At 40.8% G+C, this 26678-nt stretch overlaps 1 protein-coding gene across 1 annotated transcript in view; it reads right to left on the bottom strand.

Moving 5' to 3' along the window:
• ABLIM3 (actin binding LIM protein family member 3) overlaps positions 1–26678 on the bottom strand; it is a 96861-nt gene that overhangs the window by 57318 nt on the left and 12865 nt on the right. The window contains exons 3-5 of the mRNA XM_018553040.1: positions 18128–18311; positions 12601–12713; positions 6297–6423 (exon numbers count right to left, since the gene is read on the bottom strand). Coding sequence (XP_018408542.1) covers positions 6297–6423; positions 12601–12713; positions 18128–18311 — 424 coding nt within the window. The remainder of the gene's footprint in view (positions 1–6296; positions 6424–12600; positions 12714–18127; positions 18312–26678) is intronic.

Raw genomic sequence — 26678 nt, 5'->3', positions numbered from 1 at the left:
ATTATTTTTATAGAAAAATAAGTCTTCCTCTATTTTTCAAAGGCAAGGCAAAGCACATATAATTTGCAAGACCCTGTATATGTATGTTGAGAGCAGTTAACAATGAATGTCGATGCTCCACAACAGACAAGCAGTGCATTACAGTGCGTTATAACACACATTATAACACACGCTGTGAAGCGAATTAAAAAAAAAACATTTTTCATGTTAGGTTTAATTAAATATAAAATATAGCAAATTAATTAATAATATATTAGCAGGGGGAGCTCTAGTCTCCTTTTTCCATGCTATCCAAGCTGAAAAATTCCAGAGCTGGATATCTAAGGCATTAGGCTAAATGACTCATCTCCCTCCCTTGTTGCTCTGTGTGGCTACATACAGAGTTGCAATTAGAGACAGTCTGTAACTACAGGTCATCTATGAATAATTAGAATATAGTGCAAAAGTTCATTTATTTCACTAATGCAACTTAAAAGGTGAAACTAATATATGATATAGACTCATTACATGCAAAGCAAGATAGTTCAAGCCGTGATTTGTCATAATTGTGATGATTATGGCTTACAGCTCATGAAAACCCCAATTACCCCAAATCCACAATCTCAGAAAATTAGAATATTGTGAATAGGTGCAATATGCTAGGCTCAACGTGTCCCACTCCAATCAGCTAATTAAGCCATGACACCTGCAAAGGGTTCCTGAACCTTTAAATGTTCTCTCAGTCTGGTTCAGTAGGAATCACAATCATGGGAAAGACTGCTGACCTGACAGTTGTGCAGAAAACCATCATTGACACCCTCCATAAGAAGGGAAAGCCTCAAAAGGTAATTGCAAAAGAAGTTGGATGTTCCCAAAGTGCTGTATCAAAGCACATTAATAGAAAGTTATGTGGAAGGGAAAAGTGTGGAAGAAAAAGGTGCAGAAGCAGAAGGGATGACCGCAGCCTGGAGAGGATTGTCAGGAAAAGGCCATTCAAAAGTGTTGGGGACTTTCAGAAGGAGTGGACTGAGGCTGGAGTCAGTGCATCAAGAGCCACCACACACAGACGGATCCTGGACATGGGCTTCAAATGTCGTATTCCTCTTGACTCCACTCCTGAACAACAAGCAACGTCAGAAGCGTCTTACCTGGGCTAAAGAAAAACAGACCTCGTCTGTTGCTAAGTGGTCCAAAGTCCTCTTTTCTGATGAGAGCAAATTGTGCATCTCATTTGGAAACCAAGGACCCAGAGTATGGAGGAAGAATGGAGAGGCACACACTGCAAGATGCTTGAAGTCCAGTGTGACGTTTCCACAGTCTGTGTTGATTTGGGGAGCCATGTCATCTGCTGGCGTTGGTCCACTGTGCTTCATTAAGTCCAGGGTCAACGCAGCCGTCTACCAGGAGATTTTGGAGCACTTCATGCTTCCTTCCGCAGACGAGCTCTATGGGGATGCTGACTTCATTTTCCAGCAGGACTTGGCACCTGCCCACACTGCCAAAAGCACCAAAACCTGGTTCAATGACCGTGGGATTACTGTGCTTGATTGGCCAGCAAACTCGCCTGACCTGAACCCCATAGAGAATCTATGGAGCATTGCCATGAGAAAGATGAGAGACATGAGACCGAACAATGCAGAAGAGCTGAAGGCCGCTATTGAAGCATCCTGGTCTTCCATAACACCTCAGCAGTGCCACAGGCTGATAGCTTCCATGCCACGCCGCATTGAGGCAGTAATTGCTGCAAAAGGGGCCCAAACCAAGTACTGAGTACATATGCATGCTTATACTTTTCAGAGGTCCGATATTGTTCTATGTACAATCCTTGTTTTATTGATTGCATGTAATATTCTAATTTTCTGAGATTGTGGATTTGGGGTTTTCATGAGCTGTAAGCCATAATCATCACAATTATGACAAATCACGGCTTGAACTATCTTGCTTTGCATGTAATGAGTCTATCTCGTATATTAGTTTCACCTTTTAAGTTGCATTAGTGAAATAAATGAACTTTTGCACGCTATTCTAATTATTCGAGTTTCACCGGTAATTACTAATGTGTTCTCTTTAGAAACCACCTAATGCTTCCAGACATTTTTGTCATTGGTACATCCCGTACTGAATGTTTATTTTTAAAATATTTCACATCAGTAGTTTGAAACATATATAAACATCACTTACTCAAATAAGATAATAAAATTAATTTACCTACAGCTTAACGACAAGACATTTTAATTTATGCTGTGTATCCTGGACAGGACAGAAACATCACATCTTCCACTCATGTTAAATAGAATCTCACTCAGATCAAAGTGACAGGTTCTCTTGAAAAAACCAAACCACCAACTTCTGACACTTTTCAATGCCTCCCTGTTGGAGCCCTCAGCACTCAATACTTCCAGTAAAACTTCCAGGTATGCTTATGCATATGGGGGTGCATACCTGGAAGGAAGTATTACCTCCCAGGATACGTTGCAAGGCCTCGATGGCCAATCCCAAGACCCGAGCACTGTCACACGGAGAGGGGAAGAAATCTTTAACACTGTATACGTTTCAGTACAATCTGGCACAGAGCACACACAGGGTTTGGACTTTAGTGCTCTAAAGGAAGAACCGAGCAGTGAATTAAAGGTATCAGTGGGTGGGGGGTTGGTCTTTCCAGAAAAATAGGAGGAACCTCAGTCCCCAGATATTTCTCCACCTGATTTTTCATTGTGAATACGGGATTTGCCACTTGTTGGATTCCAAAACTTGCAAACCAGTGTGCATTGATGGTGAGTTCAGTTCTTCCTCACAGTGCACATATGCAGGCCTTAGTCGCGTTAAGAAGGTGTATCAGCAGCAATTTTTTGCATGTTTTATAGATAATGGTGTATTGTGCAGTATGTATACTGCTGATGGGCACGATATTAAAAGTGACAACCAACATGGCTTCAGGAAACACTGTTTGTGTCAAACCAACCAATTAGCGTTCTATAAAGAGGTGAGTGGCAACCTAGACAGAGGAAAGCCACTGGACCTAGTGTACCTTGATTTTGCAAAAGCATTTGATACGGTACTTTATAAACGTTTAATTTATAAGCTTCAATCTTTGGGCATTAATGAAATGCATAAAGAACTGTGAACATGCCCAGAGAGTATCAATAAATGGCTCATTTTCCAAGTGGTCCTCAGTTGACAGTGGAGTGCCACAGGGTTCTGTCTTGCGGCCATTGCTGTTCAACCTGTTTATCAATGATATTGGGACTGTTATTAATAGCAATATTTCAATTTTTGCTGACGATACCAAAATTTGTAGGGTAGTAAACTCGACAGAAGACATGGAAATATTACAGGAAGATCTGGATAAAATAAGGGGGTGGGCATCTACATGGCAGATGAGATTTAATATTAAGATGTGTAAGGTTTTGCATTTTGGAGTTAAAAATACGAGAGCGAGCTACTCATTAATGGGCATCCCACTGGCGGAATCAGAGGTGGAAAAAGATTTGGGAGTCCTAGTGGACTGTCGCCTTAGTAACAGCACGCAAAGCCAGGCAGCAGCAAATAAGGCAAATAGAGTACTATCATGTATAAAAAAGGAATGTACTGTAAAGACAAATCCATAATTCTGCCCCTGAACAAAACACTTGTTCAGCCACATCTTGAGTATGCGGTTCAGTTTTGGTCACCAGTCCACAGAAAGGATGTCCTTGAGTTGGAGAGAGGATTCAGAGAAGTGCGACAAAGCTAGAAGGCCTAAACTATGAGGAAAGACTGCATGCATTAAACTTGTTGACTCTTGAAAAGAGGAGACTGAGAGGGGACATGATATTAATGTAAAAATTGTTTAATGGTGATGGGGTAATCAGTAATAAACTGTTTACTGTTTGTTCAGTCAAGAATAAAAGAGTCCACCATCCGAAACTGGAAGAGAAAAGGTTTAATCTTAAACAGCGAGGGGGATTCTTTACTGTGAGAGCTGCAAAATTGTGGAACTCCCTTTCACAGACAGTGGTATCAGCCAAGAGCATGGAATCATTCAAGAACTATCTAGAAACTTTTCTCAGCGCACAAGATATAGACATATATACAGGTAGTCTTAGTAACAAACACACACAGACACACACACAAAACCCAAAGGTTGAACTCCGTGGACCTGTGTCTTTATTCAGCCTTAACAACTATGTAACAGCTGTATGTTTTTTGTAATAGCTTTCGCTGGGTTCCTAAAATCTTAGAGTTTGGAGCAGCCTCAGATATAGAGGAGAAAGCCTCCTGCTTCTTGGCATCGCAAATATAGTTTGTAGAATGCCTTTGGCATCTAACTAGAAACCTGTTTCTTATAAGAGACATTCTTCTGAATGATATATGGAGGCTGCCATTACTGACCACCTGTAGCATAGCATCAATTCTAGCTTCATGTTCCCAATCTGTGCAATTTATTCCACATTAGTGGTTCAGAAAGTACTGAAGTCAAAGTGTCAGAATGACAGCCAGGACATTTGCATTTTCAGAAAGAGGTCAGGATTAGCAGGTGCCATTATAATAGGTTTACTTTCATTAAATCAAATAAAGGCATAATAAGTGAAAAGCCTGTTATGGACTAGAAAGAGAAAACAAGTGCAGTTTAAGAACCTATAAGGGTCCATTTATTATTGTTTCCAACCAAGATTCACTTAACTGATTCACCCATTTTCACGTAAGAGTCCATTAGAAATATGGATGAGTCTTGAGTAAATGTTTGTGAACACATTGATAAATTGTATCTATTATATTGAGGAAAATCACTCAGCATTCTCTTCAAGTTGTTAAAAAAAAAAACAAGTGCACATGTGGTTAAGAATAAAAAGCAGATATTAAATTTACTTTTTTTTTCAAGCTAAAATGTGTTTAAAATTAAGTCAATAAAAGAACTTTGAGAATTATTTGAAGAAACTTCCAGACTCCTACACAGAAACAGCCAGGGTTCCATCAGCACTGAAGGATTAGGTGTAACTGTCTGACGTTCAAGCAGCTAAACTCTCTATTTGATTCTTCCATGCTTGTAAGGAGTCAGCATTTTAGACTTTGCAGAGTATGTGGACATGTTTACTTCTGTCCTTGCCTACAAATAAGCTGACTATCTAAAATGAGATTCCTACAATGGCCATACAAATATACACACACTACAGGGTACATTTCATCAGTATGTTTCTGAGTTCCAATACACTGAAGAGTAGTGTTCCTGTTACTCATTGAACAAAGAACTATGACCTAACAGGTGACAGTGCCAACCACTTAGTCAACAGGCTGTCTAACCTAACAACCCTATACTGGATTCTGAATCGAGAAAGCTGTCCAGTGAAACGTCTTAAAGAAAAATACAGCAAGTCCAGTTGCCTTGACTTATTTTTTTACAGATATACCGTGACCTGGATGAATGAGAACCTTCACAGAAACAAACCCTATACTGGCCAACTTCAAAATACAAAAGACATTACAGAAAGCCTCAAAAATATCAGAAAACAGTTTTGGTTTACCATAGATGCTATGGCTGATGTTGATTATTCTTTAAATATTCTAGGATCAGCATCTCAACATTCTCGGTACAAAAGCAATCACTGATGACAGATGGGAGATATTTGTCAAAAAAGTCCAGCTTGCTGAATGATTTTTTTCTGCAAGTGAGTTTTTTTTCCCAGTGAGAATGTTTCTCAGTATATTCATGACCTCTGTTGCTCTGTTATGGTGGAAACAATGGGGCCAAAATATGTAAATCCCCCTTACATGATGATGTAAGGGGGAACAGACATCATCATCTGATTTGTTCAATCTGCTTTAGATTAATCAGCATATATGTAGTGCAATGGCTTACCTAATAGTATGTAAATTGAATAGAATATTCAATTATATACTATTACTACACTAAATACAGTAGTTGTTGGTAAAACGAATTAGATTGTATGGTCGGATTGCAACGTATGGGGCCAGTCTAAAGGATATCTTCCACTGACACACAATTTTTTTTTTTTTAAATGGCCTAAAATTGTACAAGTGGTATAAAATTGATCACAAATGTGTTTCTGTTTATTCACCATCCTCCCAAATAACTCTCCTATCTATAGACAGCCTTAATGGAGTCGGGCTCAAGCACACTGTCTTCAGACATCCAGCTGACTTCCTTACATGAACTTTGACCTGGATACATTTGCTTGTCAATGACCCACTATACTAATGCTGGTTCCATACACAACAGTTGACGAAGGGTGACTAATGATTTGACATATTGGCTACTCACAATCGTTCACAGCACTTTGTCACTCAGCCCCTGCACACACCATGTTATCTATACTCACTTGCTGATGTATTCTCCAGTTAGGATGATGCCGCACGTCTGACACTTGAAGCAACTGACGTGCCACTGTTTTTCCAGAGCCAGTAATGACTGTCCGTGTTTAATCTCTTCCTTGCAGCCTGCACAATCTGAGTAATAAAAGTGAATAACGTCATAACATAACTGTCTCTACAGCATTCAAGCTCCAATGTGCATAAAACTGAACAGCTTTGATTAATGCGAAGCACCTTGAACTACTGTATCATGCAAGCTTTAATTATTAACATTTGTAAACCCATCACCATTTTTTTTAAAATTCAGAATTGTGGGTGCTGGAGGACCTCTGACAATGATGTATTATTCCTCTACTCTGCACTTCTTTTCGGAGCTGCAAAGTGACACTGGAGTTATGATAATAAATGATTCAGATAAAAGCCTTCCCTGTTCTATATTCATATAGTAAAATCTTGCCCTATACTTAGTGCAGAGTGCGGATGGTGATGTGGATAAAAGGAAAGCTAGTGTAGCCATGGTGTATTGTACAGAGGGAAGGCAAATTATCAGTAGATCCACGTAAAGATACAATATACAGCATACAGCTTCCACCACTGCATGAATGACTATCGGCTTAGACCAGATTTACCATTAGGCACAGCTGGCTCGCGGGCCATGGCTAGAGGATGACAGCAGTTGGATAGAGCTGAATATATTCCTTCTGTATAGTACAAAAATCAGGTAAAATAAAGTTAAAGGAGAACTATGAGGTGAGTGCTTTTCACTCACCTCATAGTTCTAGCCGACCTGTGACAATGAGACTCTCACAGGTTGGCTCAGTAGATCGGGAAGTGAGCCAACAAATACCGGCGTTCGCTCACTTCTCGATCCTGTCACGGCTCTCTGCCGTGACAGGGGAGGGACTGGATTCCCCCCTCCCTGCTCCGATCCTCCAGCGCTGACTGGCGGAACAGACGGGGGAGGGAGCGGGTACAGCTGGCTCTGCCTCTAGATAGGCCTAATGGGCATTGGTTAAGGTGTGGAGTTGAGAAAACTGCTGCAGACAAGCACTGCCACATCAGAAAGGGTGTGGAGGGTGTGAAAGGGTGTGGAGTTGAGAAAACTGCTGCAGACAAGCACTGCTCCACCCAGGGCTGGATTTACCCTCTCTGCTGCCCCAAGGCCAGGTTCTTCAATGCGCCCTCTCATCTACCTGCCCAGCTCCGCAAACTGCATGTCCCGGGTGTCGGGTGATAGGAATTGCATACTCCTGCTGCCCCTCTACTCCCTGCTGCCTCGAGGCAGGGCCTTGCTGGCCTTGTGGGAAATCCAGCCCTGGCTCCACCACTGCGTGGGTATGATAGATTTAACTTGAATTCAAATATATGTAAACCCTAACAATAAACTTCTCTTAATTGCTCGTTTAAGTCTGTTAAATGTTTTTATATTTGGTTTTGTTACATATGCCCAATATAAAACCAAAAACTTGTTGATCCTGCCAGAAATCTTCCAAACTGATAGCTTTCTCTGCTCCCTGCCTGTGCTGTTATCAGTTACACTGCTCCCACCTCACTCTGAAGACTACAGAACACGTCTCCCTATGTTATGGAGATGACGAGAGAAAGAGGTGTGCTGTAGTTTTAGCAAGCTTCCTGTTCTAGAGTGAAAATGCTGCTCTTCCATAGATGCAATTTGGTTACCCAAGGACAGGAAGTGTACTACTGGCAGGATCACCAGATGATAATAAAGAAAAATAAAAAGCCTGAGAAAGAAAACTAATGCATAACCAGAAACCATTTAGTTTAAAAAAAAAACTTAGTAGACATGACAGTGGGCCATAGTCGTTAAAATATAGGCACCACTGATAAAACCTAGCTCCCATCAGCTTTATTTAAAAATACTGTAGCAGCCAATCAAACATCTCGTTTTAGCAGCTTAAGTGCAGTCAGTCTATTAAAAGCTGACATTTAAATGGACATCACGGACTTCTTTATTATTAAATTAAACACATTAGTCTCCTGTTTAAAAAGGCAGAAACCAATTACCAATTCTTTGTCACTGTTCTGCTTACTGCACAACAATAGAAGGTACATTTCAAACAGTTCCTATGGGCTATAGCAACAACACTGCCTTGTTAAATAAGACGGTGCTATTCCCATTATGATGCACTCTGAGATTTTTTTTTTTGGATAGATATCTCCTGCAGAAAAAACAATTCTTTTTGACAAGATAATGAAATCCCATCTCTCCTCTCACTTCCTCTCAAAGTATGCTCATAAACCTGACTGCCCCAGGTTTTCTGTCTCCAGTCTCAAGAAGGCAATGAGCAATTCCATGTAACTAGCAGCCATGAAAGTCTTAGAGATCAGTTTATATATCAGGTTTCTTCACGCTACAGATTGACACACGAAATGAACTCAGTGTTAAAGGCAAACCTAAATTGAAAAATCTCTCATTAATGTTACAGCCTGAGTAAAATAGTTGCTATAATATAGGAAAACAGTAACGCTTTCTCTCTTCTGAGTATGAATTGCCATTGCAAGAGCAATTTGCATTGCAATGCATGATACGGTTAGAGCCTATCAAGTCATTTATGCACACTGGGAACATTCTGCAAGTTTCAGTATGCCCATTAAATGAACCATCTCTCATAGAGCTGCCATTAGAAATCATGGGGCCCAGTACAGCCAACAGACGGATCCCCCCTAATGTTGCCATTTGATGAGTTTTGAGAGTAATATTGATCTCTACTCATCTTCCCCCCTTCCCCAGCTCCTCCTGCCTGTAAGGGCTTGTTCACACCAAATCTGGACTAGATCTGCATGTGTTTCTGCACATGCAGTGCAGTGTGTTTTGCCACCTTTTTGCCACTTTCCGGGCTTTTTGTTTTAAAAATGGGCTTTCAGTGCGCTCCAGGGCGTTTGCATGCGTTTTTGATGCGTTCCAGAGCAGACAAAATAGGACATGCTGCAGTTTTTCCACATGCTCTGGAACTGAACGCTCTGTTGTGAACTAGAGCCCAAAATACCATTGGAATACATTGAATGCCGTTTTGATGCGTTCTGTAACTGCCCTGCATCTGCTCCGCATTTGGTGTGACAAGCTCTTAGTGTACAGTGACTCTGCAACTGTTGCCTTGATAACTTTGTGTGCTACACCCGTCTCTATGCCTGGTCACCTAACCTGAGCAAAAGCTCCCCAGCCCAAGCTCTATCATCAAACTCAACAGCTATGGAAGGGGAGCTGGCTCAAGCCCCAACCCCAGAAGGCTGGAGTCCCCAGACAGAGCCGTAGATGCTGCAATGGAGCCAACCACAGGGAGCCTTTGCCTTGTTGACCTACTAGAGCCTGGTATGGGAGTAATGCCTGTAGTCCCACTATTAGTGGCCCTGGTCTTACAGTCTCCATTAAGATTCTGCAGTTTTCCCACCCGGACAGGATTAAATATATTTATAGCTGCCAAGTTGACGTGGCATAGTAAAACATACAGTCAATATTATTAGTTGCAAACTAAGGCAGTTCAGAATCAGATGTGAGGTGATGTGATGATGTGAAGAAGACATGTACTCTTTAATTCTATACAGTAATGAAGCTGATTGGAAACTAAATCTACAATAAAGATTTATCTTGTAAGAATAAATTAATTTCTCAAGATGATGAAAAATGAAAGCTCTCCAGTTGCTATAGTCAACGGCTCCACTTCCTACTTCATTGGCACCAGTCAAATCAGTGGAAGATCGGATTGGTTGCTATTGGTCTTTGCACTTTGTTTACTCTGTCCTGTAGAAAGAAAGAGCTCTGCTGTGACATGTAATAGGAGTCCAACACATTTCATATATTTAATGCCAACAGTTGTGTACAATGGCCAATCTGTCTAGAAATACAGTAACGAAGGTAAAGATGGAGGAAACATGAATTTACTTTGATTTATGTGTCCTGTCTCCTGCATTTCTCTAAGGCACAATCCTGAGCTGTCAATAGTTCTATCCTGTAACACTTGCTGACAGGACAGGAATAAAGGCTTCAGTTCTTCGTATGTAAGTTGAGCAGAGTGCCTTTATCATCTATTGTTCCACAACATTACATGACAAGGGCAGGGGAGGCAGCAGACAGTGGAGTGAAATGCAATATCAAAGAAATAAACATATGCATTTAATCCTCCCTCTTGTACGCCAGAATTTGAAAAGATTACCAAAGTGCTGCTTTAAATAACACATCGCTGTGTTCTTAGAAACTGTTAAAGCCTATTGATGCAATTTTTTTTTTCTGAAAAGCAGATTAGATATTACTGTTTATATATGGCTGTGTAAGCAATGCTCTGAAACAGTTCATGACCATATACAATGCAGCCAGGCTGTCAGTTAACCCTTCATGGCGAATGTGTCAGGAGAAAGGTAGTAGCTGCTGTCCATGGTGCTGATCCCTCTCTACTAAGGTCTTGGCTGGGCACTGAGCACCTGGGTCAGTTATGCACTATAAAGCTGAATGAAACAGATCTCAGTCTCTCAGGGTGTCCTTGTTAAATGCATACATGATAGTAAGGGCTGGTGTAGATGGAAGTTGCTGTCAAATACTGCCTTTTTTCATTGTAACCTAAAGGCGCTACTCAAACGCATTTGTTCAAACTCAAAACACAGCAAAAGGTACTGTTATATCTGTTTGTCTACAATGAGAATGCATCTCAATAGTGTCTGCTGTATCCAAAGCTAAACAGGTCATACACAGGCTCAGAACTGTCATCCACAGTTCATAGTTGAAGCAAATGGGAATCTGCTGACCTGCGTTTGATGAGTGCTTCAAATGCAGGAAAACAACATCCATCCATATGAGCCCTAAAGCATTATGCATTATTAAAATGTCCAATGTATTTATATAGCAACAGCATATATGGATATATCAGCATTTCACACTGATACCATTCCCATCAGTGCCTGTCTCACAGAAACTTACAATGTAATGTCACATGACACCAACACAAGCACATAGGGGTTGATTTACTAAAAGCGAATAGGCTGTTCACTTTGCAAGAGAATATTCAAGCTATACTTCCATCATCCAATGATGTGCAAGCACAAAAAAAAAATCTTTCTATTTTCCTTGCTTGTGATTGGGTATTCTTTGTGAAGGTGGATTTTTGCCAAGCAAAGGGAACATTGCCCTGTAAAGTAAACAGCCTATTTGACTTTAGTAAATCAACCCAAAACATTCTGCTGCAATATGAGTAAAGCAAGCTGCCCATAGCAGGGTTTGATTTTGGGAGGGAACTTCAGCAGCTTGGGAAGCACACTGGCATGATTTAAGATTCCAAAAGGACAGGGTTAGGCAACCTCGGCACTCCAGCTGCGGTGAAACTACAAGTCCCATGAGGCATTGCAAGACTCTGACAGCCACACATATGACTCCAGGAGGCAGAGGCATGATGGGACTTGAAATTTCAGCACATCTAGAGTGCCGAGGTTGCCTACACCTGCAATAGAATATTGAAAAGCCAGACTAAAAAAGGGGAAATTATTTATACTATACATAATCATTTTATTTTATCATTTGAATTAGGAAAATTACAGCTCAAAAGGAGGGGGTGGGTCAAACAAATTTTTACAGGAAAGGACAAGATTTACAATGTAGGTGCCTATATCTCTATATCTCTGAATGTCTGGTGTTGTGTCTCTTCCTACTATGTCTTTGTGAATGGCAAAGCAGAGTGGAAGGAGACACAACACCGGAACGGTTTTTCAGTCACACCAGCCCGCTAATGTAGGACACGGCCTGGCAGTACCGTGGTAGATATTCTATGCAAGGAAGAGCCTATTTAACGCATTTACTGCAGCAACACTAGCAAATAAAGGCACATGTAAAGGTTTAAGAGGGAATGCACATTTTTTAAAAACGATGCTGACTGGGGTTGGCCTTTAACTCTAATTTACAACTGGGTATTAGGGCTTATTCACACCAAATGCAGACCAGATCTGAGTTTCTGCACACGCAGTGCAGTGTGTTATACCGCGTTTTTGATGTGTTCCGGGCTGTTGTTTTTTTTTTATTTAAAATGGGCTTTCAGTGCGTTCCAGGGCATTTGCATGCGTTTTTAATGCGCTGGCATGCGTTCCAGAGCAGGTAAAATAAGGCTTGCTGCAGTTTTTTTTTACATGCTCTGGAACTGAACGCTGCGGTGTGAACTAGAGCCCAAAATACCATTGGAATACATTGGACGCAGTTTTGATCCGGTCTGTAACTGCTCTGCTCTGCTCTGCTCCTGGAACGCGCTTGGTGTGAACAAGCCCTTAGGGTATTTCTGTGGAAGGCATTTGAATAACATTTGCTATCATACTTACGGCTTGGTCCATGGATCTTGATTGGCTTGTCAGAGACTAAAGACAGGGAACAGTTCTGGCAAATACAGTCTTTGCCTCTGAATGTCACTTTGTCTCCAATTGGAAAAGGTTTCCTGAAAGGGAAAAGGAAAATAAAGCAAACTCACATAAATATGAGTTAGCACTTGAGAAAGATACACATAGGTTTCAAGAATACCTGTAGTCACATTAACATTGGGGTTGCCACAGCTGAACTTACCTTCTGAAAATTCTAGGTTCCTGGCTGTTCCCTTAATATAAAGACTTTGTTACTTTTTGAGTGAGTTCATGAGCATTTCTGATGTCACTCTGTATTGCAATCAGATGATCGGCATGGCTACCAGGAAACTAGCATTTTCAGAAGCAGGTTAACAATGACAGCCCAAATACATCTTTCAGAAAGGGTTTCCCTTCAGTATTAGGTGAGATATGGCATGTTGCAGCACCTCTTGGCTACTTATATAGCTATGACTTTGAGACATGAAGGCTCTGCTTCCTAAGGTGAACATTAATAAAGCATTAGGCAGAACAAGGAGGTCAATATCACTCCTATATAGACATCTGTGAGAAAATAGAGGTCCAAAACTGAACCAATTAGAAGAAAGGAAAATACAAATATAGATCAATTCACCATCAGTGTGGGCTATATGTGCTATAAATGAAAGGAACTTTTTATTACAGAAGTAACCATAATGAATGGTGGCCCGTATGACAGTGGAATATGGACAATTGTCCGGGACATGAAATTAAATCGAAATATGCACTTATGGAGGTGGTGGTTTGAGAGTGAGTACACCTCACAGCAGTATGCTGCAATGATAAAGAAGAACTCCAGGAATAAGAACTCTAAAAATGTACTCTTGCAATAGGACTACCCCGCACTGCAAGGGTTAGGCGCTCATTTTGTCTAACGTTAACTAATGAAAACATAGTCGCCTGTTCCCATGGGGCTGCTAGATCAGTCCACTGGGCTCCGGCAGTCTAAGTATTACTGATACCACCATGTCTAATGCAGGTCCATTGACTTGCATTAGCCGTGAGTACGCTGGGGGGCGGCCCACAACCAGAGCAGAGGGGAAGAGAGGTGAGAACTGGCCGAGGATCAGCTAAGCATATCTGCTTTATCTGACTCCCCTAGACTAAATGAGCACTTAACCCTTGTAGTGCACTCACTGCAAGAACACGTTTTTTAAATTCTAAGAGTTCTTCTTTAATGACAGTTCTGGCATTTTAGGTATGCTATGCAAAGGTAAGTGTTTTTTTTTCTTTTTTTGTTTTTTAATTGTTGTACAATAAAGAATATTTTAGATTTGTCAGTGTTTGTTCGTCTGTCTTTCAATGCTTAAGAGTAAATAATTGTACCCAGGATGTACTTGTTTTTAACGTCACAATATTTTTGTAGCCAAAAAAAGAAATCAGGCCACTAAAGTGGTAATTATAAGACTGACAATTGTATATAGTATTGTGTTATGTAAGTTTAAGTATCGATGCATACCTAGCCTTCTTAATATATTATGCGTGGAAGCTCAAACATTAAAGTGGGAATAACTCCTAATCTGCATTCAGTCTGACAGTCTGAACTGGGTCATAGCAATTACTTTCTTACTGATGTATGTGACGGAATAATTTTGCCTTACCTGACTTAAGTGACGATGATTCGTACAACTGATGGACAGGGGGTCAGAGTGTCACATTTAACCAGCTCTAGTTCAGTTCCTTCAGAGTGTCTGAAGCTGTCCAGGGGGTCTAAACAGCTGAGTAGTGTTTTATAGACTTTACTGGGGTTTGATTTCTTTGTTGGGAGTAGAGTGTATGCACAGCTGTTGTGCCGAACAACTTAAAATAGAAAGAGCACAGCTGCATTCCCAGCCTCACCCCATTCTGTCTTTCAGCACTTGCTGCGCTCGATTCATGTGAAAATCATTTTGTTAACTGCTTAGTCAATTCATATCTACCTGTACACCATGCAATGCCAGGCAAATGTTTGGCAAGGACTATTACTCCATTGTCATATAATACATCTCCAGTTACCTTATAAAATTCAGTGCACTTTCCAGAAAGGCCAATATGTTGATAATGTGTACATTAGTATACAATGCCTATCAGTTTTGGGTCACAGATATCTATAGCCCCATGACCTCATTTACAAATGACTACGGATGCCAAAGACATTGACATTTAGAGAGGCAGCTGCCAGCTACTTCATTCACTAAGTATAAGTTGATCCATGGCAATCTCTCCACTGATCATATTATATGCTACTTAATCTTGTACTAAAGATTCCATGCCACAATGCTACTAGTGATGATTGCTGCTGACAGATTCCGACTAGTATTCGTGTTCTACAAGACATTCAGATGGCAAAACTTTGTTGACCCACCTCCTGGGCATAGCACCATTTTATACCCTAGTTGGAAAGCTACATCTATACATAGGCGTATCATCAAGGGTAAGGAGGTCCTCAAAAGACCTTGGCTACTGGACAACTAATAAATGTGATACAACTGAACACACCCAAACTTCTGCTTCAAGTGTTTGGATGGCCACCAGTTCTGTAAACAATGTAACTAAACCAGTTTCAGTAATGTGGCCAGCAATATGCCGGCTCATATATTTAACTTTACTTTATTAAATGTCCCATTCAAAAACAAAGAATACATATAACAGTAATGACACCATACATGTTATCCAAAGCACCCCAGTCCTGCTGATTGCAGTGTTACATGGAAATAGGTAGTGATGAAATATCCATACATTAGACAAATACTAGGGTAGGTTTAGCAATTCTAGACCTACCTAGTTTGTATAAGGGACCACACTGTCTCACATAGGAAAACAATATCCACTTATCAAAATAGTGGATAAAATGTCCAGCTGTACAATTACAATGGCTTGATCTGCTATTTTATATTCTTGATTTGAACTACAGTCCACCACCCCATCTCTTCCTCTCCATAACATTGGAAGGAGGTAATCTGTAATTCAGAAGTAACCTGGGTACGGCTGATAGTACTCCTTGGAGATCAAGTGCAGTAGAGACACTGTAAAGACAGCACACTACAGAAAGTTACAAGCTCACTGGATTGTTGACAGAATTAAAAGGTGTCATTGTAATGAGATAATAAAAGTTATTCACGTCACCTCTCAGTGGTCATAATCTTATGGCTGGTTGGTGTGTGTGTGTACACACATATATATATATATTGTGATAATAATTATCTCATTACAATGACACCTGGAAGTGGGTGGTATATATTAGGCAGCAAGTGATTATTTTGTCCAGGTAGTTGAAGTGTTGTAAGCAGAAAAAATAGGCAAGTGTAAGGATTTGAGCCACTTGACAAGGGTCAAATTGTGATGGCTCAATGACTGGGTCAGAGCATCTCTAAAGCTGCAGCTCTTGTGGAATGTTCCTGGTCTGCAGTGGTCAGGACCTATTAAAAGTGGTCCAAGGAAGGAAAAGGGTCATGAGCGGCCAAGGCTCAATGAAGCACGTGGACAGCAAAGGCTTACCCACCTAGGCCGATCCAATAGAAGAGCTACTGTAGCTTAAATTGCTAAAAATGTTAATGCTGGTTCTGATAGAAAGGTGTCTGAACACACAGTGCATCGTAGTGTATGGCATTGCGTAGTTGCAAACCGGTCAGGGTGCCCCTGCTAACCTGTGTCCACCACTAAAAGGGCACATGGGCACATGACAGAGGCGTAACTATAATCCTCAGGGCTCCGGTGCAAGAAAATATGAAAGGCCCCCCCCATCAAAAAAAAGCACCATGAGCAAAGCCCTTTGTTTGTTTAAAGGAGACTTTTACGTTGCATGCAATAAAGCTGCATTTATTGCCAATTTTCTATTTTCTATTTTTTCTATCAAATTTCTATTGCTAAACCTATAGAAGTTTATTGTTAGGGTTTATATACACTTTAGGTTACAATAACTTTTAAGGTATCCTAGAGTAAACATAAAGCTGAATCTCATTCAGTATTACCTAGTGTCATTTAAGCATGTCTTAAGTGCTAGATAGCATGCCTTTTTAAAGGAGAATTATGTGGAGAGTGAAATACACTCTTCCCCATAATTAGAGCTGACGTGTGGCTACAGGAATACTCCTAATTGGTTCTGAGGAAGGAGGTGTGACCTCTGAAACGCGTAAAACCCTTTAGTACCAGGGAGGACGAACAGCCGGTGGATATGCACCTCTCGTTCTGACCCTTATATGGCTGTTTTTACTCGACTTTTGTGAGTACCTTTTTATACCATCTTTTATCTGTTTATTAAAAAGTTTTTATGCGATGGAGGCGCTCTCTGTGTCTTGTCTTGCAGTGCTGAGGTTTTCCTAGAACCTGGTGAGAGCTGCCTCGTTATCGCCCTGCACTCTGAACATTGCTGATTGTCACTTTTTGAACCTACATCTGCTGGCGCTGTGTTTAAGATTGTCTGTCACACTTTGGCTCTATTGATCAGGAACTGATAACATACAGCTGATCGTTCAGTTCCCGATGATCTCCCTGAAGAGAGCAGTGACTGTCAGTCATTGCTCGCTGCAGGCATTCCCCCCTCCCCTCTCTGTTCCTCCAGTGCCGACTGGAGGAAAGAACAGGGAGGGGGTGGGCACAGATGGCTCTGCTTCTAGAGAGGCAGAGCCAGCTGTCAATCAGGCAGCAGGGTGGATCCGCACCGCGGCTCTGTGCTGCAGCATGTAGCGGGCCAAAGCACCTCAATATGTTTAGTTTTGGTGTCACGGGAGTACATAGTACTATAGAGATCCTATAGAGAACTTTGGGCAAAAAAGGTTGGCCCACAGTTGTCTCTAAGTGCCACTGCAGCTTCAAGATTAAATCTGGGCCTTTATGGGTAAACAATAAAGGATATTTAAAAGATGCAGGCATGTCAACTCCATTACTATCAAAAACCAAAAAGGAGCAAATCACCACATGACTCACTGAGTCAGAAAGTGCAAAAATGAATCTAGTTTTGCTAATCTGCTTGTACCTTTTATTTCCTGTGCTGGCTAGGGTTTCCCAGGGTACTCCAGTTTCCTCCCACACTCCAAAGAAAGCTGGTAGGTTAATTGGCTCTTTATGTATGTATGCATGTGAGATAATGACCTTGGGTTCTAAGCTCCTTAAGGGCAGGGACCGATGTGAAATATGCACTGTGTATAGCGCTGCGTAAAATTGTTGGCGGTATATAAATACCAATAATAGAAAAATAAAATAAAAGCATATTAAAGCAAAACTGCCAGTTGGCATGGTCTGTGCATACCAGCATGCATTTATACAGGTCAATCAGCAGGATCAATTCACCTTTAGATCTGCTGAGGATCTGACACATTAAGAATGGATTTAGTCTTGCTTATCGTCAACCTTCATCAACGATTGATAACCTGACACATAGCACTCTGCTCTCCACAGTTCTGCAGAATATTGTATAAAAGTCTGTGACTACATTATTTCATAGATCCCACACAGCTCACTTATAGGTCAGAGCACACACAACTACTTCTTTTACCTGCACATGCTGCACACAAAACATTTGGGATGATATGTCCGTCCGAGAGCTGAAATAACTTCTCCTGTTATGAAATCTCGACAGCTATCACATCGAGTTCCGTAGAGCTGCTGGTAATCTCGTGTGCAAATGTACTCTCCATTCTTGAAGAAGAAGCCAGACTTGGCAAGGTCACAGCCACAAACTGTAGTGAAGAAAGAAGAGGCAGATTTCAGTTCATGGGACATGTAACCTACACGTGAATGTGACCCAGATATCAAACGGGCCATTTCAATACTGTCATCAGATCCATCTAATAAACATAACTATCTTTTTTCAGACTGTAACCAATCAATACAAGCAGCAATAATTTAAGTTCTCCCTAAATCATAGTTTACTTCCAGGAAATGATTTATCTGTGTCTTTAGCATACATGAAAAATGCATGATTTATTGATTATGCTGGCTAGACTAATGCAATAGTACCATTACAATCATAACAGTGAACTGCTGATTGATGTCAGTGCCCAAGTAGAGGTTTATAGGGGAAGGAACATGTACACTAATACTGAATGATGATAATCTCTCTGTTACATTATCATTCGTTTTGTCACTGGTACCAGTGTCTGGTACTGAAACAAATTGAACAAAACAAATTTAGTTACGAGTGCTGAAAATGAATGATGTTGAGTGATGTAAGCAAACAAAATAAAAGCCTTACTCAGAGAAATATGTAATCTGTGTTTATTCTGTGTCATTTATAAATTATGTAATAGGAATCTTCAGCAGCCATGTAATTTTCAAATGTCCTAATTTGTAATGTACATATTAGTAAAGGTCCACTTTTTTGGAAAAATAATAAATGCTGCTTCATAAAAGACATTTTTTTTTCAATGTATGATTTTTTTGCAAAGGAGCCAGTAAAGCATTGCAAAAGTGATAAGCGTGTCGCAGGTGCAATGCTCTGGCTCCTGCAGGAAAAATAAAAGGAATACAGGGGCACTGTGGCATACAGTAATTTGTATGCCACAGTGACTGATGGCAGTTGGAGTTTCTCCATTCACAGATCCTGTCCAAGGATTTGTGAACGGATGATACGGCGGTGTGGGCTAACCCATAAACAGCCATGCCAAATTTAAAAGCAGACAGCAGGAGAAAATGCAATTCAGGCAAATGGGGGGTCCTAACTTCTTAAGCCAATTAAGAAGTTAGGACCTGTCACTCATAGACTGTGGTGATGTGTGAGAGATACCATGATTGTTGATATGTCTGTCAGTTGTGGCCTTTTAACAAAGTGATGGCTCAATTACACCTAGGGATAATATAAATGCTTGTATCCAACAGTATTTGTGACCCTTTCTATTCATTACCAAATGGTTCAAGTCATATTGATAATGAATTAGAAAAGAGATCAGATAAACAATCATTTTGACAATTATGTACTAGGTAAGCCCTGAAGGACTTTAGTTCCACAGGACATACCTACCACTACCTACAATACTACCCCAATCTCAAAACCTGCTATCTCTTTTTCATTTATAAATAACTACCTTGCTCTATACCAGAAACATAATTTTAATTTTGCTATAAAAAGATATGTAAAATCTAAAATAGGTGTTTTGTATCTACTGCATCCATAGTTTAAAAAATAACTTATTTTTACTTTTTTTGCCATTGAAATATAAAAATGGTTAAATAACTTTTGGAGGATACTAACACCAAAAGAAGACATCGACCAATCTCAATCAAAAAATATATTATTTCAGTATACAGTATTATGCTATAGGCCTATAGTTGAAATATGAAAATTGCTATTGCCCATAAGCAGTAAACAGCTACATGAGCTAAATAGCATGAGCTAAAGAGGTTTACAATGTATATAATACATAATTTTATAATTTGATTGTCATTAATGGGCAAATGGGCATTAGCAGGAGGTTTGCCGAACTCAGCAAAATATAAGCTAAACCCAAACATAGCTCTGAATGCTATTGAGGTCTATGGGAGTTGGATTTTGTTTTGTTTTTCAAAGGCAATTACAAGCTTGACCATATTTGGTCAGTGAAGTCACCCAGATTTCTGACATTGTTGTTTACATTCCAGCAACGCTGGAGACCCATCATTCCAGAGGGAAAAGATCATTGGGTGCAGCAACTCATTGTGATGGTGCGCAGGGCATCACTATCATTGTGACTGATGTTAATCATTGCCGGATGATGTGATTGACTTGGATTTGAATCATGGGACAGTGTTTATTTTTTTCTAAGGTATGGGTTGTTTTAAAAAAAATGTTTTTACATTTTTGGGGAAATTAGCAACATAGGGTACTAACCCCATACTAATTTTCATGGCGGGAAGATATCTGGGGGTCCCCTTATCTTAATTGAGTCTTCCAGATTCCAATAAGTCCCTCCCACAGACCCCCACATTCCATTTGGTTTACAGGCTGTATGCGATGGTACGTGGGTACACGTTAGTACTTATACATTAGTGTAGCCACTTTTTAGGAAGGTAACTTCATTACCCTAGGAGTTATGGAATAGGAATTAGCATTGAAAGTTTGAGATGTATGAAAGTTCAGCTCTAGGTCAATATACCAGACTCACAGATGTGTATTCATTACACTGCTCTCCAGATTGTTTCTGACTTAACTATTTGTGACAGGGCCTAATCAGAAGACCAAGGGCTGGTGAAGGTTTATGATGCCCACATACTCCGTCTAACTTGTCTGGTTTCTGTCAAATGTGCTTTAAAGTGGACTGTAGTTTGTCAAATGTGTCATCTGCCTAGCATAGACAAGAGATTTTAATCTTAACATTTTGGTTACCGACTTGTGAATGCTGGGCAAAATTAGGGTGGCACTGTATTCAGTACTACTCCCCTATACTCTCCACATAGTGTTGGGTTCAGCAGACCCCACTATCATCACCAAAAAAGTTTTGAGTATTCTTTCTTGCAAACATAATTAATTCTACAAAATGTAAGATTCTTGGTTTTAATACATTATGTAATCGTAAGGGCAGGACAGAGAGAATCCCTTGCCCTAGTTCTTCACTTTGCACCTTTTTTTTTTTTACCTCTTTTTGTTTTATTCTCCAGTACTATTACTTTGCCACAAAAAAAAAATCTGTCTTTACTATCTAAAATATTTTGGCTTGAAATAATTCGGTATTTCCATTTCAAGCTCACCCACTACCCTGGTTTGTGGGCCCAAGCCCTCAGTATTGGATAGAGTGGGGAGGAGTTAGCTGACCTGCTGAACCTATTTTATTATCTGTGCCCCTGCCTGGGAAATTCATTCCAGACCATTATTTGTCCTGGGATTAAAATGTGGGAAAATCCAACATTTTTAGCAGTCACCAAGACATGAATGAAAGGGAAGTGTTATGATGGGGAAACTTGTTGCTCGGACAACTAAGAGATCATTTCACTCACTTTGTAAAGATTTGTTCTTGCTTTCTGTTGTGTCTAAATGACAGGAACTGGAGATACATTTACCAAATGGGATACAGGTGGCAGGTATTTTAACCCTTTCCTAAAACTTTAAAAAAAAGTTTGGCTTTAGATATAATATTATTAATGAATCAAATGTGTTACATTATGCTATTTCATTGTGACACCCGAGCCCAAGATTGCATTGGTTTGTACAGTATTCTTAAGAAAGGAAATACATTTTTGTTACAATTAAAACTATCCTTGAGGGATATGACATCAATAAAACTGGACCAGCTTGTGCACATTAAAGATTGTGTCTATTCTCACTGCTTCAACGCTTGGGTTAAGGAAGAGCTGTAATCTAAAGCTGGCCATACACCTTACAATTATCTGCAGATTTTCTATGGTCAGATGGGAAAAGGTGCAACAGATTCCTCCATCTACACTTAACTGTGTGGATGAAGTAATCTCCACCTAGGCCAATCTGTAGATAATTGTAAGGTGTATGGGCACCTTAACACAGAAGGTTACTCTTTTAAACTGAGGAGCTGTTGCTATCACTAGACAGGGACTATTGAAATGTTGAGCCAATTTCCTTGCAGCCCAGGACCTGAAACATTGAAAAATACACCAAAAACCTTCTATTTTCCTGTGGGAACAAAACTACTAGCCCATGTGTACTGATCTACAAAGCTGAACTGCAGATAAAAAGTCTATAAAAATGTATCAGCACATTAAAAGATTTAAAACAATGCTGCAATACTCTATTAATTCAGAGACCCCTCACAGTACTTCTTGCTGCCACATGATGGCCACTATCATTTAAGCTACTTTCTCTGGGGCCAGGCTGTCGCGTACCTGCCCCCAGCCTGTGACTGGACAGTGAAAGTAGAAGCAGCACAATGATGACTGCGCATGTCTGTCACTTTGATTTCTCCTTCATGACTTTCTCCTTTACTTCTTGTGCTGCTTCCTTCTATGCCACTCAGAGCTCTGCATGCCAAGTGAAATACACGTACTTATGCTGCTTGCAATAAAGTAGATTTAAAAAAAAAAAGGAATTGCCGACTGGTGTGTAAGGAAGTTACATTATCAGGTCCCAGCCAAACAATTGGCCGAAGGCATGAAACCTGGAAGAAGACCGGGACAAACATAGAAGTTCCGCTGAGGGAGAAGTGCAGCGCTGGAAAGGATCGGCTTGGCAGGTACTCTTCCTGGAGTTCAGCTTTAAATGTTAATATCGGTTAGATATGTCAATGTTATACTGTATATACTAAAAGGTGTACCTATTTGCCCTAAACAACCCGGCAATGCTTGTAACTTTCATTAAGATAATGGAAGCTAAGTCTGTTTTGTGTTCGCAGCAGCTCAGCTATGACATGACATGGAGAAGCAGAGACTAAATGTAAAAAATTACTAAAATCCATGCATGTGTGGTAGGCAGTCACAGGCGACAGATCATAGATGTAAGCTTTCTTACACAGAAATGAATGAAGTGTTTGTAATACATAATGCGCTTATAGATAATGGGGTTATTTGTAGATATAAAGAGCTCTTATTGGAATTTAAGTAATGCCATTTCCCTTGCATTTGTTTTGTACAACTCAAACTAACTGTATAATCTCCCGTTCTACACTACACAGCCGTCCTTATCCTGTGCTGTGAAGATCTGAAATACGGCTAAGCTCCGGTGCAAACCTCAAGGGGTTAATAGTGTATGTACTTTAAAATCAATAAAAGCCTATAAAGCAAAGAATGGTTAGCGATGTATATGAAAGATTACAGCTCAGAGTTGCCCTCCTTGATACAGCAGATCAGCCAGGATTTAGTGCTTACTAGTGTTTGGCAGCAGCTAGCCAGGGTGGGTGTAATTCCCGACTACACTCCATTCCATCACAGAGTTGTGTGCTGCCTGCATCAAAGAGACCATGAAACCTGGCTCAGCGGCAAGTCAAATCATTAAGCTTTTGTTCTAGATCAATCCCGCTCACTGGGTCATTTAATTAATCTGACTTGCAATGTTATGCCTTCAGTAGAAATATCTTTGTGATATTGCAGGCTATGATCACAATGACATACACTAAAATGATAAACTGTTTTAATTCATCCTTATTGAGATAAGCAGTACGTTCATTATGGTTTAATTATGCCCTGGAGTTAGCAAAAGAGTTATAGGCAGAATACTATACTTCTACCTGGCAACGAAAATGTTTTGTTAACTTCCATACACTACTTGCAACAAACTTGTTTTCCTCTGCAATATTGCAGTTAACGTGTATAAACCAAAAACAAAAATGTAATATACTGCAGCTTGCCGATCCTTAGAAGCAGTCCCTGCATTGCCTTTCTTTTTTTTTAGCTTTTCTCCTTTTTATTTTTACTTTTTGATCCTGGCAGTAAGGTTGTTATTTTTCAACTTTGTTTAACAGAGCAAGCTGTCCAACACAAGTGGCAAGAGTAGCTGATGCACTGACTGGTGAGGTGAATAACATTGATTATCTCATCACAATGGCACCTGGAAGTGGGTGGGATACATTTGGCATGAACATGTTGTCTCTGAAGTTGATGTTTTGGAAGCAAAAAACATGGGAAAGTGTAAGGATTTGACAAGGGCCAAATTGTGATGGCTAGGTGACTGGGTCAGAGCAACTCCAGAACTGCAGCTCTTGCGGGATGTTCCCGGTCTGCAGTGGTCAGGACCTACCATGGGGGGCCAAGGCTCTCTGATGCACATGGGGAGAGAAGGCTGGTCCGTGTAGTCTGATCCAATAGAAGAGCTACTGTAGCTCAGAATGATAAAAAAAAGTTAATGCTGGTTCTGATAGAAAGGTGTCTGAACACACAGTGCATTGCAGATCGTTGTGTATGGGACTGTGTAGCCACAGGCTGGTCAGGGTGCCCATGCTGATCTGTATCCACCACTAAAATACCACGCTCCTATAATAGGCGCGTGAGCATCAGAACTGGGCCACAGTGCAATGGAAGATGGTGGCCTTGTCTGATGACTCATGTGTTCTTTTACATCATTTGGATGGCCGGGTGCATGTGTGTCGCCTACCTGGGAAAGAGATGGCACCAGGATACATTATGGGTAAAAGTGAGTGTGATGCTTTGGCAATGCCCTTTTGGGAAACTTTGGATCCTGCCATTCATGTGGCTGCTACTTTGGCACTTATCATCAACCTAAACATTGTTGCTGACCAAGCACACACCTTGGAAAAGTTGTTCCCTGTGACAATAGCCTCTTTCAGCAGGATAATGCTCCCTGCCACACTGAAAAAACTATTCAAGAATGGTTTGAGGAACACAACAACTAGTTTGAGGTGTTGATTTGGCCTCCCAAATTCTTCAGATCTTAATCCAATCGAACATCTGTGGGATGTGCTGGAAAAACTAGTCCCATCCATGGTTGTCTTTTGCTAAACTACTTAATCCCTCCCACTGTCTTCAGCTCCAAAACATAGACACAACTTGACTTTTATTCCTAAGATGAGAACTAAGGAGGACTAAATAGGATATTTGAGATAACACAGGAAGTCTGCAGAAGATACAGGACAGAACTCTGACAAGAAGTTGTTAGAATTTCTGGCAGAATCTCTGACAAGATAACAAGTTTTTCTGGCACTTATAAACATTTATAAGCAAACCCTTTCAATGTTATATTTACCAGACGAAAAGGGAGCAAAGAGAAGTTCATTGTTCAGGTTTTTACATACACTTTGCTGCTCTGCACAGCTGCACATACCTTTTCTTCACAACTCCGCTCAATGGTTATTAAGGAGCATGTGACTCCTGTTCCTTTAGCATATCGCTGGTGACTGGCTGCTCAGGCACCCGTTACTGTCACACGGGGGTAGGAAAAGAGTCCGTAGGAGTGTGTAAGCTCCAAGTCGCAACTTGATGCTTACATAGGGCTTCTTCTCTTCACTTCAGTACACCAAAGTCTCAGGGAGACTGCCTCATGTCCTCACTGACACCAACTTCCCTTCATCCCCATTCCCACTCTCATCTGCATCCTCTAGACTGCACAAATTACCGCAACTAAGGGGTCTATTCACTATCGCTCCGTGTCAGAATAAAGAAAAAAAAGAAACAGCAGTGTTTCTCTCCTTGGCGGCCGGGAGCAGGAGACTCCCGGGGCGCCAGGGAGAGTTAGCTGTTTGGAGATCAGTGTCCCTGGTTAGCAGGTAACCAGGGACGCTGATCTCTCTGCAAGTGGCCGGAGCCAGCCGTAAGATCACGGCTGGCTCCGCCCAGCTGTCAGAAGCAGGCTGTTGATGCATATGCGTTCGGCTCGACTAGGTTCGGGAGCTGTACGAGCTATAGTGAATAGCCCGTACAGCATCCCTTCGGTTCTACTGAACCGAAGGGGTCCTTAGGCCGGAGCTAGCCGAAGGATCGGCCGAAGCTACGGCTAGATCCTTCGGCAGCTTCGTGAATAGACCCCTAAGTCTTCTATGACCAGCTGGTCAAGGAGAATGTCAAGAGTACCTGTCACCCATTTATAAAACCATAACGTCTAAGTCAGGGGTAGGCAACCTCGGCACTCCAGCTGCAGTGAAACTACAAATCCCATGAGACACTGCAGGACTCTGACAGCCACAGGCCTGACTCCTAGAGGCAGAGGCATTATGGAATTTGTAGTGTCACTGCAGCTGGAGGGACAGAGTTTGTCTACTCCTGATCTAACTTATACTAGCTATAGCTACAATTAAATGTTTATTTGCAGAATCCTTAGTGTATTTAATGTTGTTCAGCGTGTGTTACAACAGATTTCAGGTTCATAGGTTAAGGTCACAAGACTGGAATATAACGAAAACAATTATGTTCTCTTAACTAACTTCTTCAGATGGCAGCGGTATTGATTGTCCGTCACAAAGCTATTGCATGTAATCAGTACTTTCATTGATTCAGAGATCTAGCATTTTACAGTCAGTGCTGTAGAGGCAGCCAGCAAAACACTATTCCAATTAACACATAATGGGACTTAATATCAAGAACAATGCACAGAAAAGGGATGTTGAGGTAGGGCCCTAACTGGTAAAATGTGTTCTTTCTGCACATTCTCATGCATTATTCCTCACTGTACACTAATATATTACTTTTATAGCACATTAGCACATGAGTACCTGGTTATG

The sequence above is a fragment of the Nanorana parkeri genome, unplaced genomic scaffold (assembly GCF_000935625.1).
Source record: "Nanorana parkeri isolate BGI_ZX_2015 unplaced genomic scaffold, ASM93562v1 scaffold107, whole genome shotgun sequence".
Classification (NCBI taxonomy): domain Eukaryota; kingdom Metazoa; phylum Chordata; class Amphibia; order Anura; family Dicroglossidae; genus Nanorana; species Nanorana parkeri.
Note: the sequence above shows the minus strand (reverse complement) of the source record. Positions and strands in the feature narration are given on the sequence as shown.